This window comes from Nicotiana attenuata, chromosome 7, assembly GCF_001879085.1.
Source record: "Nicotiana attenuata strain UT chromosome 7, NIATTr2, whole genome shotgun sequence".
Taxonomy (NCBI): Eukaryota; Viridiplantae; Streptophyta; class Magnoliopsida; order Solanales; family Solanaceae; genus Nicotiana; species Nicotiana attenuata.
Window position 1 is genome coordinate 57729145 of NC_031995.1, and position 21332 is coordinate 57750476.

Genomic DNA, 21332 nt, shown 5'->3' on the forward strand with positions numbered 1-21332 from the left:
ATGCTAATATGCTAACTTTAAGTGATGCAAGTTATCTTACCCCAAAGGCGAATTGAGAAGATTATACCGGCGAACTTAGTACGTTCAATTAGGTCAATGACACTATACCGAATTTCTAGATCATGCACTGAGTAACCCTCCTTTCAAGTCATTCACTGCCCCGACATGCAGGCAAACGTCCTACCATCATATCAATACTGCGGAACAATCGTTCATAGCATCATGGAACATGTGCCTAGCCTCAGAGCTCTTAGAAGCACCGCTATTGAGCCGAAACGACAGAATATCCTTTCACAAGGCGGCGATAATAGCCCAGACAACCATGCAGGGAGAAACATCCCGCACCACATCGGTAGTACCATTACAATTCTTCAATTCTCGATTTATAATAGGCGGTTCGCGTCGCGTAGGATTGAGTAGGAAGGAAACAGGGGCACAACCCTCCAGGAATCAATACTGCGGCAAACGTCCTACCATCATATCAATACTGCGGAACAATCGTTCATAGCATCATGGAAACATGTGCCTAGCCTCAGAGCTCTTAGAAGCACCGCTATTGAGCCGAAACGACAGAATATCCTTTCACAAGGCGGCGATAATAGCCCAGACAACCATGCAGGGAGAAACATCCAGCACCACATCGGTAGTACCATTACAATTCTTCAATTCTCGATTTATAATAGGCGGTTCACGTCGCGTAGGATTGAGTAGGAAGGAAACAGGGGCACAACCCTCCAGGAATCAAATCGCACGATGAGGAATCAAGAAGGGAAGTACTCCTAACAGTCCTGCAGCCTCCCGAAGATAAGTACATACGTCTCCATACCGATCCGCGAGACTCTACTAGACTTGCTCATGACTCGTGAGACCCTAGGAACCTAGTGCTCTGATACCATGTTGTCACGACCCAAATACCACTAAAGGTCGTGATGGCGCCGGTCACCACTGTAAGGCAAGCCAACCCAAAATACTTAATTAAATTCTCATTTTAATACTCTTGAAAACTATGGCTTTTCTTCAAATATACCAATTTAAGAAGATAATTGCTTCAAGTCAAATTAAATAATAAACAATTAATACAAAATACTCCATAACCATCCCAGAACCCGGTGTCACAAGTGCATGAGCAATTTCTAAGAAAAATCGAATAAAGTACAACAACTGTCCGAAATACAATTGGACAGAAAATAAATAGAATCCTGAGAGAGACTATACTAACTGCGGGTCGCCTCGAGGAAATACAGCTTACCTAGTCTCCGTGTCAACCATGCTGCTACGCCTGCTAAGCCATTAGTGTCGCATGTGCCTGTGCAACAAAAATGCACATAAGTGTAGTATGAGTACAAAAATAACGTGTACTCAGTAAGTATCCCACCTAATCTCGAAGAAGTAGAGACGAGATGGAAACTACGACACTTACTAAAGATCCAGTAATGATATTATTAATGCGATGACCCACGGATTTATCAAGAACAACAGTAAAATTCAAACGAGTCACTAAACAGGTGAAAATTCCTTTTTATTTAAAGTCTCCGGATTCATAATCCATTAATTAACAATTATTTCAAGTCGGGAGAGCATACAGCAATATCAATAAATCTCAAGGCAAGCAATACAAGCATGCGCAATTCATGCCGAGGTCGTATGGCCTGATCCAACAGAAATGTAAACTGTGCACTGCCTAGGGTCGAGCGGCACGAACCATAGATGCATCTATTACCCCGCTCGCGAATCACACATGCGACGTGGTCAAATTTAACTAAACAATCACCCTGCTCGCGAATCATACATGCGACGCAGGTACACATAGAAATACATGCTCAATCAGCAAATTAAGAATTTATCGGGGAACATTTATCCAAATAAAAGCCAATTCTCTTTTAATGATTTAAGAAAAAAAAAGTTTAATCCTCTTAGAAATTCATTTACCAATTCGATAAGATTTAAGAAATTCAACTGTCAATAAGATCACAGATATTCTAAGTATAGCATGCTTTTTGGGTCCTAGACTACCCGGACTTACACATATTAGTAGCTGCGTACGGACTCTCGTCACCTCGTGCGTACGTAGCCCCCACAAATAGGAGCACATAACCAATTATTTCACCTATGGGGACAATTCCCTCTTACAAGGTTAGAAAGGAGACTCACCTCGCTCCGAAGATCCATAACCGGCCTTCCACGCCCTTTCGAAAACTCAAATGGATGCACAACGCTCCAAAACTAGCCAATAGTTATGCAAATCCATTAATATACGATAAACTACTCATATTAATCCAATTTATAACAAGTCCTAACCCCGATCGGAAAGTTGACAAAAATGCCCTCGGGCTCACGTGCCCGGATTTCCAAAATTTTTGAAGAATAAGTTTACCCATAGCGTCACGAACTCAAATATATAATTTTCTCTTAATTCCATACCCAAAATCGTGGTCAAATTCCAAGAATATAAATTTCTAGGTCTTTCTACTAAAACCCCAAATTTCTACCAATTTACATGCTAAAATCCATACATAATCGATGTATTTAACTCAAGATGGATGGATTAGCTTACCTTATCGTTGATGATGAAAAATCCCACTTGAAGCTCTCCCAAAATCGCCCAAGCCAAGAAAATACGTCAGAAAATGGCCAAATCCCGATTTTTAAAACACATCTCTGCCTCCAACACTTTCCGCACCTGCGGTCCCTTGACCGCTTCTGCGGTTACGCAGGTGCGAGCCAACCCACCGCTTCTGCGGTTTCCTCCAGTCTCCCCTTTTCCGCTTCTGCGGCCAGACGACCGCATCTACGGTCCCATCTCTCTGTTGCGAAAACCGCATCTGCGACTATTGGGCCGCTTCTACGGCTCCGCACCTGCGACCCTATTCTCGCAGGTGCGGTTACACCAGCAACCAGCAACGTCAGCCTTCCAAAAATTCCATTTTCGATCCGTTAACCACCCGAAATCCACCCGAGGCCCCCGGGACCCCAACCAATCATACCAACCAGTCCCAAAACACATTACGGACTTGCTCGAGGCCTCAAATCATATCAAACAACGCTAAAACCACGAATCGACCTCCAATCCAAGATTTATGAACTTTAGAATTTCAAACTTCTACTTCCGATGTTTAAACCTATCAAATTTCTATCCTTAGCCAAATGGCTCCAAAATGCTCCACGGACATCCGAATTCACTTTCGGTCGCGCTCCCAACTCCAGAATCACCATACGGAGCTACTCCCAGACTCGGGATCCCAAACGGATATCGATAACACTGAAATGCACTTCAACTCCAAACTTATGAAATTTCTTCCAAAATATTAACTTCCACAATAGGCGCCAAAACGCTCCCGGGTCACCCAAAACCCGATCCGGGCATACGCCCAACTCCAAAATCATCATACGAACCTGCTGGAACCCTCAGATCCCGATTCCAAGGTCGTTTACTCAAATATCCAATTCTAGTTGATTCTTCCAACTTAAAGCTTCCGAAATGAAAATCCTCCTTCCGATCGAAATTCAATTTCGACCACGCGTACAAGTCGTAATACCTGAATTGAAGTTGCTCATGGCCTCGAACTGGTGAACGGCACGCTAGGACTCAAAACGACCGGCCGGGTCGTTACAATTTCATTTTTTTCCAAAAAATTGCATAAATACGATAGTTTTTGGGATGATTTTTAATTTTTTGAACTTTGCTTGTCCTATGTGGAGAACTTCAAGGTAAAAAGTTAAAAGTATTGCCATAAAACAAAAGAGGGATAACACTTAGGGTTATAATTGAAGTTTTGCTCATGAAGCAAATGGGGACAAAACTTCAAGATCATCTACTTTGAGGGCTATTTGAGTACTTCACCCATTTTTTCGAGAAAATGACCCTCTATAGCCCCTAAAAATATTAATAGCCCATGTTTTTCCCCATTGACACGAAACGGCCCTCCGGCCCAAATATATTACATCTAATAGCCCGAAAAATCTATTTTTATATTTTTTATATAGTGACAGTCTATTTAGTATATTTTTTGTATAGTGATAGTCTATTTTGTATATTTTTTATATAGTGACAGTTTATTTAGTATATTTTTTGTATAGTGACAATCTATTGTATATAAATTGTACAGTGACGGTCTATTTTATATAGTGACATCTATTTTATATATTTTTTGTATGGTGACAGTTTTTTTGTATATATTTTGTATAGTGACATATATTTTGTATAGTGACAGTCTATTTAGTATATAAATTGTATAATGAAAGTCTATTTTATATATATTTTTTTGTATAGTATCAGTCTATTTGTATTTTTTTTGTGTAGTAACAGTCTTTTTTGTATATTGAATGACTACGATGTGTAAAAATATATATACATTTTGTACTAGTGTGCACATGAACTGTAGTATAGTAAAATATTTGAAAGATTCTATGTTACATCCCATATTTTCGTACATGAGAGTACATCGTAAGTCAATTGATGTAAGCTCAGAAATGAGATCGTCTTTGAAAGTACATAAAATAAGTTAATCATGTTACCTTGGAGGTTATAAATATTTAAGATCATGGATAAAAAGTACCAAGAGGGTTGAAAGACTTAGAAGCTAAACAAACTGAAGAAAATAAGTTTCGTCGAAAGTCAACAAGTTGGGAATATTATAACATGTACTTTTGGGATAAGAATAGGGTGATTAACGTGATAAAGAGGTTATGTTATGAGTTATTTTAGGCTTATGACAGTCGTGTGTTACGTTTTGAAGTCAAGCGAGTTGTGGAACAAAAGTTGGCAAAGGTCACCACAAGTTACATTCATAAATGTGCTGAACATTAGGTCAAATGTAGCGGAGCTTTTCTCCCAATATACTTGGGATTACGGGATGATACACATATAAAATTGAAGATCTATGAGTCTAGTTTCTAACACATTAAATCGTTTGTCGATACGATATTGGAGTATAGAGATATTTGCAGTTTTGTGAGACTGCGCAGACTGCATAGGTGACAAGTAGGTGTGTCACTGATGCTTTTTGAGCAATACATTTCGTATGTTATATGAAGTCTTTCGGGGGACATATTATATACCAAATTTAAGTTCTTGTAACGTAGTTTCCAAAGCTCTGAACCGTTCGTTCTTACAACATCCAAATAAAAAGATATAAGCATCAGAATAAGGGCCAATGCTAGGGTGCCAAGCTAGCACCTATTTGACTTTTCAAAAGTTGATATATATAGATTTAAACCGTCTTTCTCTTTATTTTTCATAGAACACGACCAGAGAACCCCCATAAACTTACCCTTAAGCTCTCTACAAGGTTTTCAAAGAAGATTAACATCCCGAGTACGAAATCAAGAAGCAATAATATTAGAACGATCCCTACGACGTAAGTATCGCTATATCACGTCTCTTTTTCTTTGTAGTTTGAGTTTTGGAAGGTACTTTATAGTTAAGAAAAATACTTTCGGTATTTAAGCTTTTAAATATCAGGTAAGGTTAATAAATTCGTTTCCTAATAGTTTGAACTCACGGGGCGGTGATCGGAAGCCGTGAGTTCGATTTATTTCACTTTTAGTGGACTATTATGTAGTCCACTCCTTTTGGCCTATCATGCTGCTGATTTATGGAGTTTGGAAGGATAAAGGGCGTGGACAAAGCGCCACATGTGGTAGGGTAGAGGGTTGGTCGCTCGTCGTTGTAATTTCAGGCTAATTGATAACTTGTTGATTAGGGGTGTTATGGTATATTTGGGTTTTTTGTTGTATTAAAGGTCCTAAATAGTAGTTAGGTTGTTCTTGAGTTTTTGTTTATATTGTGTTGTTGTATCGCCTATAGTAGGCTTGAGGGAGCAGTAAAATCAGGGGAAACATTGGCCGTTTTATTTTAGAATCGAGTTATCGTTTGAGATACTTGATATACTAACGCCATCTAGGTTGTACATGTATTTATTTGTTATAGGCTTTTTGCTAGTTGTCGTAATCTTGTTGTTGAGTTGAATTGACGACTTGAGGTTTGCATACAATTCCCCTTCCCCTTTTCTTTGTAAGAATTAACTTAAATCGTGGTTCAACCAACATTTAAATTAAAAATATAGACGGTAGAAATATAATACATGAATAATGTATGTATAATTTATATATATTATTTAGAAAAAGAGTAAACAATATACTCAACCGGCTCTTTGCGTAAAATTTCATTTTTTTCCAAAAAATTGCATAAATACGATAGTTTTTGGGATGATTTTTAATTTTTGAACTTTGCTTGTCCTATGTGGAGAACTTCAAGGTAAAAAGCTAAAAGTATTTCCATAAAACAAAAGAGAGATAACACTTAGGATTATATTTGAAGTTTTGCTCATGAAGCAAATGGGGACAAAACTTCAAGATCATCTACTTTGAGGGCTATTTGAGTACTTCACCTATTTTTTTCGAGAAAATGACCCTCTATAGCCCCTAAAATTTTTAATAGCCCATGTTTTTTCCCATTGACACGAAATGGCCCTCCGGCCCAAATATATTACATCTAATAGCCCGAAAAATCTATTCTGTATATTTTTTGTATAGTGACAGTCTATTTTGTATATTTTTGTATAGTGATAGTCTATTTTGTATATTTTTTGTATAGTGACAGTCTATTTAGTATATTTTTTGTATAGTGACAATATATTGTATATAAATTATACAGTGACGGTCTATTTTACATAGTGACATCTATTTTATATATTTTTTGTATAGTGACAGTTTTTTTGTATATATTTTGTATAGTGACATCTATTTTGTATATTTTTTATATAGTGACAGTATATTTAGTATATAAATTGTATAATGATAGTTTATTATATATATATTTTTGTATAGTGCCAGTCTATTTGTATTTTTTTGTATAGTAACAGTCTTTTTTGTATATTGAATGACTACGATGTGTAAAAAATATATATACATTTTGTACTAGTGTGCACATGAACTGTAGTATAGTAAAATATTTGAAAGATTCCATGTTGCATCCCATATTTTCGTACATGAGAGTACGTCGTAAGTCAATTGATGTAAGCTCAGAAATGAGATTGTCTTTGAAAGTACATAAAGTAAGTTAATCATGTTACCTTGGAGGTTACAAATCTTTAAGATCATGGATAACAAGTACCAAGAGGGTTGAAAGGCTTAGAAGCTAAGCAAACTGAAGAAAATAAGTTTCGTCGAAGTCAACAAGTTGGGAATATTATAACATGTGCTTTTGGGATAAGAATAGGGTGCTTAACATGATAAGGAGGTTATGTTATGAGTTATTTTAGGCTTATGACAGTCGTGTGTTATGTTTTGAAGTCAAGCGAGTTGTGGAACAAAAGTTGGCAAATGTCATCACAAGTTACATTCATAAATGTGCTGAAGATTAGGTCAAATGTAGCGGAGCTTTTCTCCCAATATACTTATAATTACGGGATGATACACATATCAAATTGAAGATCTATGAGTCTAGTTTCTAACACATTAAACCGTTTGTCTATACGACATTGGAGTATTGAGATATTTGCAGTTTTGTAAGACTGCGCAAACTGCATAGGTGACAAGTAGGTGTGTCACTGATGCTTTTTAAGCAATACATTTCGTATGCTATATGAGGTCTTTTGGGGACATATTATATACCAAATTTAAGTTCTTGGAATGTAGTTTCCAATGCTCTGAACCGTTCGTTCATACAACATTCGAATAAAAAGATATAAACATCGGAATAAGGGCCAATGCTAGGGTGCCAAGCTAGCACCTCTTTGACTTTTTCAAAAGTTGATATATACAGATTTAAATCGTCTTTCTCTTCATTTTCATAGAACACGACCAGAGAACCCCTATAAACTTACCCTTAAGCTCTCTACAAGGGTTTCACAGAAGATTAACATCCCGAGTACGAAATCAAGAAGCAATAATATTAGAACGATCCCTACGACGTAAGTATCGCTATATCACCTCTCTTTTTCTTTGTAGTTTGAGTTTTGGAAGGTACTTTATAGTTAAGAAAAAGCACACTTTCTGTATTTAAGCTTTTAAATATCAGGTAAGGTTAATAAATTCGTTTCCTAATAGTTTGAACTCGCGGGATGGTGATCGAAAGCCGTGAGTTCGATTTATTTCACTTTTAGTGGACTATTATATAGTCCACTCGTGTTGGCCTATTATGCTGCTGATTTATAGAGTTTGGAAGGATAAAGGGCGTGGACAAAATGCCACATGTATTTATTTGTTATAGGGTTGGCGCGCTACTTGTCGTAATCTTGTTGTTGAGTTGAATTGACGACTTGAGGTATGTTAAGGCTATCACTTCTTTCCTTTTGGTATGATCCATATAATACAAACTAAACGAGCAAACGCAGAACTTTCACAAATGACTCTATTCTTAGAAGTACTAGGGATGCCTATATTCTTGATTTTCCATGTGTTCTATTATTATATCGTCTGTTCATGGGTCTCAAAAATTATGTAAATTGATAAAGTTTATCCGAAGGCATATTGATCTTATGACATTCTAAAAGATCTTATTGACTTACTTCATTATGCATTACAATTATTTATACATGTACATTGACCCATGACCAGATGATTTTATACATGCATATATTATATGTATATGGGGTATAGGGAAAGGCTACGACGTTATATACGTACCACCACCTGATCAACTGGTATACATTGATGATTTCGCCCACAGAGGCTGAGATGATATGATGGAATGCCCTCAAAGGCTTGATGATGTTATGTACGCATATACCTGTGCATAATATGACATTTATATGCATCTGCATGACCTTATAAATGTTTCATGATTCACAGAGCTATTCAAACTTACAAGTTGAGTTCTTTACTCCATGCTTCTTTCACGTTCTTATATACAGTTTTTCATGCCTTACATACTCGGTACTTTATTTTTACTGACATCCCTTTTGCCTGGGGACATTGTGTTTCATGCCCGCAGGTCCCGATAGACAGGTTGACAGTCCTCCTAGTAGGTTATCAGCTCAGCGGAAGGTGTTGGTACACTCCACTTGCTCCGGAGTTGCCTATTTGGTCAGTATGATTTGGACATGTATTGATTGGTATAGCAGGGCCTTGTCTTGACCTTTATGATGTGTATGTACTCTTAGAGGCTTGTAGACATATGTCATGTATATGGATACTTGTATGGCCTTGTCGGCCTATGTTTTGAGTGTACAAATAATCATGTCATCCTTATAGGCCCGTATGTCACATGTATAAGTTTTTATATCATATTTGGTCGTCCCATGTCTAGTATTCCCTTATGTTTTATTCTGGTTATCTCATGACGGTCCTTCTGGCCCATTTAACCATGATGATGTGATAAGAAAGATACGTTACGTTGGTACTTGGTTGAGTAAGACACTGGGTGCCCGTCGCGACCCTCCGATTTGGGTCGTGACATTCTGCTTTGCTGTATCAAAATTATATATTTTTTGTATAAATAATATGATATGTTTTATATCTTTTGTATAGTGAGATTTGTAGTTGTATATTTTTTTGCATAGTGATCGTATATAGTTTGGATATAATTTAATCACTTTAATTTCGAAATAGCGGAGAAGTAGTGATTATACAAGTGCTCCCAATTGTTGTGTTTTGTAAAATTTTAATTATTCATTTAATCACTTACAGCACGGGCACATCTTGGACTCCTATAGGAAAGGGCACAAATCAATTTCTTGGCATTATCTTTTCCAAAGTTTGAATTTGAATGCTATACCATTGTGTATAAAAAGAATGTTATGTCCCAAATATGTATAATAATTGTGTACACGACACCTGTCCCTTTTGTCTCTTCCTTGAGTTGACAAAAAAAATATTTATAACAAAAAATTTATTTTTATATCTCTCGTAAATATATATAAAATATCAATATCTAAATAGCATAAAAGCCAAAAAAGAATCAAATGATGAATGATTCCCTCTGAAGAAATTAAAAGCCAATCTCAATAGTTTACCTTGCAATTGTCCTGCCTTCATCTCCCGTTATTTTTTCATGTCAGTTGGGTTTGTTAATTTTAGTGGCTAGTCATTGGAATTGGTTCTGGGCTATAAAGTGCATATTATAATTTATGACCAGCGAATATTATTAGTTTCCAGCGGGGGAATTTGCATTTATATTCAATTTTTGGGTCATATTTTAACTTATACCGCTTTACACAAAAAAAATTGCAAGCGTACCCACTTTTTGGGTAACTTCAGACATACGGGTCTAAAGTAGCAAAAATTTATGTTTGAAGTTTGAACTTCAGAATGTTTTGCCTGAAGTGTAGCCTTATCAAAGCAAAATTTTAGATATTTTTGCGTGAAGTTTGGCCTGACTTGCAAAGGCAATCACATAAACTTCAGTTCATAGTGCAATGACAAACTTTAGTTCAATAAAACTACAACATATTTTGGGTGAAGTTTTGTTTTGTAATTGCTGAAGTTCAGCATTTTAGGAGCTGAAGTTTGTTTTGTAATTGCTTAACTTCAGCATTTTAGGAGCTGAAGTTTATTTTGTATTTTCTGAACTTAAGCATTCTAGGAGCTGAAGCTGAAGTTTTGTTTATATTTACTGAATTTAATAATCTGTGTTTACCCTCGAATCCGGATAACAATTGAATTTATATGGGGTTTTAAGGATCCGTGAACTAAAAGATACAAAAGGCTTTTAGGTTGAGGAAAATAAAGATAAAGACTCAACAATTGCTGTTAAAGTAAATAATCGCAGAATATAATATTGCTTAGAACAATTGTGCTTTATGATCCACAAGAATTTAGAGAGACACCCATTTATACATTCTGATTAAGGGTAAAAATAAGGTAGGTAAATTGATTACATCGTGGATCCCTGTAATTACGCCTTAATGGCCTGAAGTGGTTGAGAAAATCACGTTTGGGCGAGATATCCGGCGACGCTTGGTTATCCGTTACGAGCCCGGCTTCCGACCTTGTGTGTTTCTCCATCCGGTGGTGATTCCTTTCGAGCTCTGTAACGGTCTCGAAATGACTCGACCTCGGTTGTAGACGTGGCCGTCGTTCTACCTTGCATCCAGATCGGGTTCGATGGCCCCGACTTGCTCCGGACCGGATCCAACCCGGTCGGGCTCAAGCAAAAAAGGGTATCACCCAATACAATCTGGTTTAACATATCAATATACTTGTTTCTATATTTTAAGAAAAAAAGTAGATGAATTACATCTGGAGCAGAGATCTTAAGCCAACTGGGAGGAGTTCTCTTATAAGGAAGAGCTGAAGCTGATATACCTTTACTGAATGAAGAAATTAGAGTGATACTTTAAGTAGAAATAGTGAAGAAAACTGAGGACAAAAGGAAGTATTGCAAAAGAAACGAACCCCCGACTGTGCATACGACCCATGATGAAGATGTGAGAGAATTGTGCTGCAAGTGTAGCTTCGATTGACAAACCCTAGGTGATGAAAGAAGAGGGAATTGTGGGCTTCAATCTTGATGCACGTTGCACGGGATTGGGCCAGAAATATTGACATTTGCAACTAATTCTTTTTGTAAAAACATCATAAACTATATTAAAATATATTCACAATCACCATATAAAATTATTGTTATCCGAAGAAGAAAGAAGAAGAAAAGGAGAAGAAAAAAACGAAGGAGGAGAAGAGGAGGAGAAAGAGACTAAATTTATTTAACCATCAAATAGGGCGCCCGTGCAATTTTTATGTTTCAAGCGAATGCTAGTAATGAATTGGAATTTTGCTACTGTAGCTTTACGAAGGCCTTTGGGCCAAGCAGCCAAGGCCCAGTACGTTCAGTAGCTACTGAAAAAGGGCATTTGGGACATTTGGCCATTGTCTTCTTGCATCTACTCATTTCTAGGAGCTCACTCACTCAGTCCGGTAGACTCCGATATCAGGACGATACGATACAATGGCGGCGTGGGCGGCAGCAGCACGTCAAGCAGCGAACTTATCTCGATTCTCCGCTTCCAAATCAGTTAGTACAACGAAGCAAGGCGCCTTGCTTATCCAGCGGCGTGGTCTTGCCGGTGGTGGTGGTAATTTCACTAATTCTCCTTAAATTTATGAAACTTTAATTTGTTCCGCAAATTGTATTATCTTCCTGTAAAAGCAATCATAGTACCCATGGGATTTGTTTGTAATGGTGTTCTTCATGGACACGGAATACTGGAAGTTGAAATAACTAGCAGTAGTAATATTTGTTCTTTTTGATGCAGATCATCATGGACCTCCAAAGGTGAACTTTTGGCAGGATCCGATGAGTCCATCAAAATGGAAAGAAGAGCACGTGAGTCTTTCAGACCTTTGCAATGTCTTTTCTACTTGTCTAAACTGTTATGTTTGTTTGTTGGCTTTGGCATTATCGGCTTGCTTGACGTTTGAATTGAAACTTCTAAAATTTGTTGTGAGTTTTTTACCCAAGCATTCCGTAACTTTTTCCTAAAGGAGTACTTTAGTAATAGTAGGAACTTTGAATGTAAGATGTCAGATAGAGAACTATTTTAATGGTCACTTTTGCCCGGACTCTCCAAAAATATTGCCTCACACGTGTCGGATCCTCCTAAAATACACTACTTTTGGAGGGTCGGACACGCACCCGACAACATCTCCCGAGAGTCCGAGTAACATAGCTTATACATGGTTGACAACAAGTTTAGGTGGGGATTGTGGTTCTCTTTATGAATTTGGGATCCAGAAGAGTATATGGAGTATTTACTCACTTGTGATTGTGAGAAATAATTTTCTTTCTTACTACTCATTGGGAATGATGTTTTACCTCTTCTAAAGATATATTCTCATGTATGTATCCTTTCAATATTAGTGCACATTAGATTTGACAAAATCCATACTTTTCGAGAACTTTGGCTTCCAGTTGTGAGTCACCAATGTTTTGGGCCGTAACTTCAATAATTCACTGACTAGAAATCCTTCCAATTGGGTTCGATAACATCTGTGGGTATAACAGGAGATGATTTGCTAAATTGCCATATTTGTGCATTTAACAGGAAAGGATTTGCTATATCACTATTTTTTAACGTTTGTGTAATTTGATTACTCTTTATATTGTTACAAGTCTAACTCAGAATTAGAATTTGTAGTCTCTCCGTTAATCACAAGCACTAATAGATAGTGCACTTGCACTTGATACACTTTGATGTTTGATTAGGAACTTAATTTGGTCCTTGTAGTTTGTGATCGTCTCTCTTACCGGTTGGGGATTGGCCTTCTACGGAGGTTATAAGCTCTTCACAAAGGGAAACAAAGAAAAGAAGGAAGAGGTACACTTCTTTTCACGTTGAACAACTTCATTCAAATATTTTGTTGTTGCTGGTAATGTTAAAGCATATATTTTAACTTTCTATTTCTACTATGATCTCTAATTGGTGTCATTATTTCCTATATGTCCATTTTATATGCCTATGTAATACTTTATCAAAAAAAACCTATATAATATTTTAAGACCCATTATTTTATCTATGTTTGCCCGCTGTTAGCTGATTGAAAATTGAAAAAGAATTGACATAATAATAAAAGACCAAATGATTGCCCATATGGTTTTACTAGTATATGGTAGTTAAATCTTACTTCACTTATGAAGAAAAAGGTATTATGCGAGTTAACTGAACCTAGCAAACATCTCATCATGTGCACAGTGTATATGGACATTTCACCTTGAACAGACTGCTTTGAAATATCTATTCTTAGACTGCTTGAAATATGATGTTCTCTCTCTCTATTATCTGCTGATTTGGTTCATCTCATGGCAGAAAGTTGGTGAAGGATCGCACTAACAGTGGATGTGTCTCTCTGATCTCCTTGAATAAAGCAGCTGTTAGGGCTCTGCGGTCTTAAATTTTGGCCATTAGTGTTAAATGGTTTCCCTCCATTTCCTCCACTTCTCTTATTGGACTGAATTGCACATGAAATGCTGGACAACTAGCTATGTTTTTTTCCCCTTGTAGAATGTCAGCCCATTTAAAAACTCTCTGCTTACTAAGTCTGTGGTGTTTCTTTCTTTTGAAACAAATTTAGTTATTCATTTGCATAATGACCATGATTATGTTGAGGAGACAAGCCACATTGCTTTTTCTCATTCCATTTCTTTGTCATTTTAACAAATTCGGATGCCTAGACCTGGTTTGATGGAGCTTAATGAATCGAGTAGCATGATAGTAGCTCAACAGCTGGGAATAAATAATCTAGGAGCTTCATAGATGCACCAAGCTCACTTGATTCATCAAGCTGTTTGCTTCCGTCGTGCTTTTGGTGCCTACATTCATGCTTGTTAGACCTTGGGAGATGTATTCTTACAATTCTAGCTATTGAAGGAGACAAATTACAGAAAACTGAAAATGAGACGCTGGTATTATGTGATATGATGGTGGAAATATGGAACGGTTTTAGTTGTGGTTTACGCAAAGGTAAGCTTTACAACGTTTAGAAAATGAACTAGTGCTCGCAAATGTACCTTTGCTTAACTTAACAAATCTATACTGTTCAGAAGAGCAGTATATTACGTAGACTCCATCTTATATAGCAAAAAGGTTTCGTAAAACCTATTTTTTTTTTTTAATGCAATTCTTTCAATTCCTCACAATACAAACGGAGCTTTACTTCTTGAGAAAATTACCAAGGTACCTGTTTAATCTCTATAACCAGAGCTTACATATTTTGAAGAGACATTACCTATAAATACAATCAGCCATTTACAGCTATGGAATTGAAGATTTAAGGAATGAAAACCGTCCAAGTCAAAGAAAATATTGTACTACGAAATACAACTGAGTCACATTAAGAAATACCTATCAACACCTCGCCTGATGAGAAGCAAGAACGCGTTCTTACAAAATGCCAACCCATGCTATCTACATGACGAGGGAATAACGAATACACGCTTCTGTATGTTATGGTATACGATGGGGCAACTACAATCAAGTATAATTGTATCACCACTTTCTTTAACATTATCAGCAGCATTCTATAATACGTTTACCATGTATTTGCCGACTGTATGCTATGTAGGGCCATGCATGATAAGCTATGCTGAATGTGGTGTTCTTCGGTATTTCATAAGAATAGTGCCTCCGAAGCTTTTCTCTTCATACCAACGTGGGATTCTCTGGTCTTCTTCCTATTCAGCTGCTGCTGCTGCCTCCCCATACTCCCTAATGATATCTTTGAAAGAAGAAAAAGAAGCATCCTCATACATGACATGAAAGGGCTGCTAAAACATATATCTCCTTCCTAAATTCGTAGGGTGCATATGCTCATATAATTTTATAGCAAATAATGTTGTACCCAGCACCCAAACAATACAAAGCTAGCTTAAAGACTCCGGAATTATAACCACAATAAAAGGATCAATTCTGAAGCAAATCCCTCCCAAGCGAGGATTGGCAAAGATGCACAGAACAAGGTTTCATCAGATAAAGACGGACAGAATATGACTATATCGAAATGACTTTCTTTAAAGAAACACAGCTTGTACACCCTGTTCGAACATTTTTATAGTTTTATTGGGGTGCGGGCTTTCCCCGGACCCTGCGTGAACGCGAGATGCTTTGTGCACCGGGCTGTCCTTATTCTAGACATTGTATCTACACTGACAATATATGGATAAATAACAAAATGTTTGTGCATGGGATCTTTCTTCAAGGATTTCTTTTCAAATATATAAAAACCGGAGACACAAATTTGTTCTCTAATGCACATATATCTTTACAAGTAGCTAAATTTTCCCTTGAAGTGTGTTGTGGATCACATGCATAGGCAAAATAAAGCTAAGTGGTTTACCATATGCCACTGTATCACTGGAGACCACTGCCTACTCCGCGTCCTTAACTTCTGCTTCAATATCAACAATTCCGATAGTGGAATCCTTACCTGTAAAGTAATTACATGAGGTGACGTAGTCTCTAATCTAGATATTGAGGGATCCATTGGATCCTGATTCAAACCTCTGATGATCAAAAGTTGCACAGCTTTTGGCAGTATTCCACCGTCTAGCGGTTAAATGAAGTTTCTTATGAGGATTATTTTAGCTTTATCCAATAAATACGTTTGGAAGATTATCTCTGAGAAGCATATGCTAAAAATGTTCTCAGACAGAAACTTACAATGAGAAAAACAAAAGAATGCTTGGTTGAAATCTTAGGCTTCGTGAAGCCTTTTAGCTTTTCCTGATCCTTATGTCCCCACGATCAACCTCCCAAAATACGTGTCCCACTAAGGGAAGGGGGTGGATTTAGAAGGAATGTTCACTCAAAGATAGTTACTAATTGCATAACACTCTCTTCTCTAAAAAAATATAAAATGTCTGAATATCATATCCTATCCAGAAGAATAAAAACTAGAGGCTCCTTTTGTTTCAAGAGAAACTCAAAGTAAATAAGCATGAGAAAGTTGATCCATAGTCTAGCATAGTGATCTCAAAGCCTTTTTGTTAGAAAGCAGTGATTGAAAAACGAGATTGAGAAGGCTTGAGGCGTGAGAACGACTTTCCTTACAGAAATTATTGCCCATATACAGATTTGGGAAAAATACAGACAATCTTTTTCAGGATACAACAAGCCACTACAAGCCACTGTTTGATATTTGTAGATTTTCCTTAATCCCTTTGTAGGGAATCTCACGTTTATTTATAGAGCAAAAATCAGGCCTTTTCCGAAAAGTCACTTTATTTCATTAACAAATGTGTCTGTATATTTGAATTTTAAATTCAATAACTTAAAAGGCCCATAAAGCAGTGTGTATTCTTAAGCAAATATATAAAATGGACAAGAACTTAGAAGGCCCATAAAGTAGCTTTAGGCCACCGATGTGGGGAAGTCCCACATTCCCCACAAGAATAACAAACTACTTCTTACAAAGTTTGTATCTAATAAAGCAAAGATTAGCAGCTTCCCTGTAATGTTTTCAATTGCTAAAACTTAAGTTTTAGAAAAGGCTTTAATCTTAGGGATTTGAATACACTAATAGAGCACATAAGGATCCCAGGAAAGTTAGAAAAAAATGGGTTTTCTTCCTTGAAAGAATCCATTTTCATATTTATTTATTCTGACTAAATTTTAGAGAAGGAGAACTGCAAAAGTTTAGCTCATTAGGGGAGAGGCAGCATTAACTCGTTAAAAGAACGATCTCCAAAACAAAAAAAAACCACGAAATGAATAGACTGTTATTTCCCTATTCTGTACCAGGTTTAGATCAATCGGTTACACTTTATAAAAACATCCTAACCAGTAAATGTTTTAAAAAAGAAGGGTAAGAAAAATGCATACCTTTCTTTGAACGAGCACTGAAATCACTGAATGCTTGACCAAATGTGTTTGACTGGTTAGAGAACTTTACTGGATCTCTCACGAACTCATCGCCAACAACTGCAGATATAAACTTATTTAGCTCAAAGATGATGTGTAGAATAACTCATCAGTTAAGATGATCATCAATATAACTCATTAATAAAGATGATGCATGGAATATCTCAAATAACAAGCTTAGCTTGGATCAGTTACCATGATATGGCCCACATCAATGTTTGAACAAAGACTTGAATTGAAAAACAAAATTCAAAATTTACACCGAGAAAGATCAAGATAACAGAACGAAAGTCAAACATATCCAACAACTCTTAAGATCTATGTTGCTTAGACTCTCCGAAAATATCGCTAGGTGCGTATCGGATAAAGTAGTGTATTTTTGGAGGATCCAACACAGGTGCATCAGTCTTTTGGAGAGTCCACGCAACATAGCTTAAGATATTAATTAAAGGTAGCAACATCTGATGGCACTGCTGTATCCAAGTGCACTTTTAATCACCATTGAAAATATCAAACATGTATATACTCCAAGGATTCAAAGGACATCGATGGAGAGAAGATAATTTTAAGGCAACGAAGAGAAATACATGAAGTTCTCCTTACGAAATCTAGGAGTGGGAGATCAGTGCAGTAAGCCTAACTGCAATGCAAAAAGCCCACATAGATAGTCTAACTCGCATATATGCATTTAGACAAAGGACTAAGATTATGAGGTGGAGAAAAGCAAGGTAAACAACGGTACATGCCACACATGAAACACGCTATTTGATACTTGAATTTCTTGATAAATCTTTTCCGTGGTTCCTTCAGAAAATAACTAACCAATTGGACGAAATTTGATATTCCTTAGCTAATTGAGCTCAGGCTCAAAGTCCATTGACAAAGCAATGAACTGTATTCAGTGTGTAGAAAAGCCGTGTTAGAGAACTGCTTCATGTGTTAATGGCCAATGATACCAAGTTTGAACACAACACTAAAGTTTATTATAAAATTTCTCCTGAAATTGAATAAACTATCTATTAGACTTGGCTTGTCTTGTTTACCGCTCCTTACCCCCCATTCCACCAACTAAAATAATACCCACATCTGCTTTATAAGGTGCATACATGATGAGAAATATACTGGTAATGCAAAAATCTTGGAAAGAGGCCCAACTCCACGAGATTGTGACAGCACTCCCTTCAGATATCTAATAACATAAGGTTACAGAATAAAATACAATAAAACATATGCAATTTCCCATCAGCTCTCCTGAAAACCAACGCGAGAACTGGGAAGAATAGTGGTAACTAAAAGAAACACGAATGCTATCGATCGATCAGCTATGAGAAAGTTGTCAAAATAAAAGGGAGACAAGCCAACTTAGAGTATGAAATTTAACCTGAGAATGGCTGAGTACAGAAAGGGCAAAGTTGAACCTCATCATTTAAAGTAGACCTGCACTGGGTGAATGAAAATCAATGCTATAACTAACTAACAGAAATAATCAGGCCACCTGGATTCATATCTTGTTCTTAAACAAGGTTCCATTGCTCTTACCTGAAAATTTGAAAATCATTCCCGCAGTTTGGGCACTGCACAATAGAAGAAATCCATTAGCAAACACATCAGGAAACATGTGCCATATTTCATAGTTGTCAGATGGACTCGAAAAGCACTTCATTTGATCTGGTATAATTTTGAAATTTTTTATTTCTCAACACCATAGCAACCTAAGTTTTGCACCTACGACAGAATGCCTTTACTGCATGGTGTAAGCATCATGCGGACATTGTAAAAATATATGAGCACAAGACTAACCAATTGTTTGTCACAAAATAGTAGTTTTTCTAGAAATTCTGTTTTCCAGTGGAAACTTAAGCATTTCACTTTTATAATCAGTCAAATGATTCAACAGGCTGCTTAAATTTGATAATTCACAGGCACAAGAAGACACTTATGCAACTGTGAAGCAGGCAGTTGAAATAACAGGATATATGTCGCAAAGTGAAGAGATGCGAGTATAGTTCACTTACAGTGCCTTGAACTATATCTCGTCCAGCCCACCAAATAAAAGCTCCCAAACCTACAATTGGTAGCAGAACTGCAAGGAGCTGGGAGCGAGAAAATGGACAACTGTTAATTTTCATAAGGTGCGGTGTGACAAGATAATCATTGCTAATACATGCAAAGCAGCAACACAGAGATTGACTGCATTATGAAAAAAATTATACTGTAATATATGACTCACTAATCCTTTAGGTTGAAGCACTACGCAAGCAATGTAGTAAAATAAAACCACCCTAAATATGAAAGGATAAGCATCATCATAGTATAAGCATGTCTCATCCATTGTGTTATGTTATCCTAACATGTTAAGTATCAGAAGCAGCAAATGAGAATTAACAGAAGTTTCCAAACTGACATTAGTCAATTAACCTAAAAGGTGACACGTAAGATGTACCTAAACCTGGAAGAAAAAAACTGAGAGATGTACCCAAGCCATGGCATACCACAAAAAACCTATGTTGCTCGGACTCTTCAAAAATGCCGCCAAGTGCTTGTCAGATCCTCCAAGTAGTGATTTTTGGAGGATCCGACACGAATGCGGCAGCATTTTTGGAGAGTCCGCACAACATAGCAAAATATTGTAATGTTTAACAATTCCACATAGCAAAAAGTAAATGATTTTAAGTAATATCCACGATATTGTAAAGAATTATTTACACCATCAGTTTATATAAGTTAAACTTTAATTAAATACAAATGCATATCTCCAATAACCAAGTGGAACGCCAATAGAATCTAAATGCTAATATGCTAACTTTAAGTGATGCAAGTGTGGAGAGAGAGAGAGAGAGAGAGAGAGAGAGAGAGAGAGTACCCAAACAGAAACAATAGCATCCAAGACCCAGCCAAGCTGACCAGTCATAGAAAGATAAGTCAGCCCAATTGCTAGAACAAGATTAGTCACCACTCTCACAGTGTTACTATTATCCTTCCCACCACCACCACCACCACCACCACCATCACCAATTCCATCAAATCCAAACCCTTGTTTGAATTTCACGAAAACCATTCTCTTCTCACCTCTATCCAAAATCCCATTCTTATCCCTCTTAACTGTCAAGAATGAAGATTTCTCCTTAAAAGCTCTTAACATGTTCCAAAGTGATACTTTTCTTGTACTTAAATGAGTGTAACAGTAGATGGGTCGCTGTAATTTCAGCCCAATAGAGTTTGGTTTTCTGTACAAAGCATTATGTGGTGTATTTAAGGCTAGGAAATTGATGGAAATTTGAGCAAGTGCTGCCATGGCAAAATTCAATAGTTTTCTACAGAAAAGAGGAAGTGAAATGAATTGAAGAAGTAAGTTTATGTGAAGGGAAGTTGAGGTTTTTGTATATTTTACAATTCTAAAAACAGAAGGGATAATTCTAAAGACTCCATTTTTACAGAAAAAAGAAGGTTGCAATTTGCAGAGCAGCTCGCCTTCTCTACAGGATTTTTCTAGTCATACGTGGCCTAGAACTCGCTCTTCTAGGAGGTGGGACCAGGTTTTATATTTTTCTCTTAATAAATAATTTAAGTTTATTCTAGTGTAGAAGAATTAACAAAACCATAAAAGAATTATTTTTCTGGTGATGTACCGTGTTCTTTCCATTAAGAGGCAATTCATTGGGTGTAATTTGTTTCTATGAGTTAAGAGAAAAGGAAAAAGAGAGGAAAATATAGTTCTATGTTTCATTTTATATGGTATCAACTTAGAAATTATTGTCTTACATACAGTATTTCATAAAAAAATATCGTCATAAAGACAAATTCTTAATAATAGAATAAGAATGAAAATAAATTATATTAACAAAAATGTGTCATTATTTATAAAATATACTAAAAAAATGTCTATAAATGAAACAAAAGAAATAATAGTTTCCTCCTTGACGGCTTATTTGCATGTATTTCTATACTAGCTAATGTTGTAAACTAGTTGTATTTTAAAATTCTTGAACGAATAGTATATTTATTATTTTTGAATAACTGCTATCCTACATCAATTAG

At 36.6% G+C, this 21332-nt stretch overlaps 2 protein-coding genes across 3 annotated transcripts; one reads left to right on the forward strand and one right to left on the reverse strand.

Annotated features, from left to right (window-relative positions):
* On the forward strand, positions 11801-14074 carry LOC109229148. The gene is made up of 4 exons (XM_019394484.1): positions 11801-12014; positions 12195-12265; positions 13167-13256; positions 13746-14074. The coding sequence occupies exons 1-4, from the start codon at positions 11888-11890 to the stop codon at positions 13767-13769; spliced, it is 312 nt and encodes a 103-aa protein (XP_019250029.1). The 5' UTR covers positions 11801-11887; the 3' UTR covers positions 13770-14074.
* LOC109229147 lies at positions 14646-20817 on the reverse strand. 2 transcript variants are annotated; one of them, XM_019394482.1, is made up of 7 exons: positions 20158-20812; positions 19310-19387; positions 18834-18868; positions 18676-18731; positions 17256-17354; positions 15772-15861; positions 14668-15153 (listed from the first exon to the last, which is right to left on the reverse strand). In XM_019394482.1, exons 1-6 carry the CDS (start codon positions 20587-20589, stop codon positions 15803-15805), a joined length of 759 nt encoding a protein of 252 aa, XP_019250027.1. In that variant the 5' UTR covers positions 20590-20812; the 3' UTR covers positions 14668-15153; positions 15772-15802. The 2 variants fall into 2 exon arrangements, with proteins under 2 accessions (XP_019250028.1, XP_019250027.1); XM_019394483.1 differs by lacking the exon at positions 15772-15861 and having other exon boundaries at positions 14646-15153; positions 20158-20817.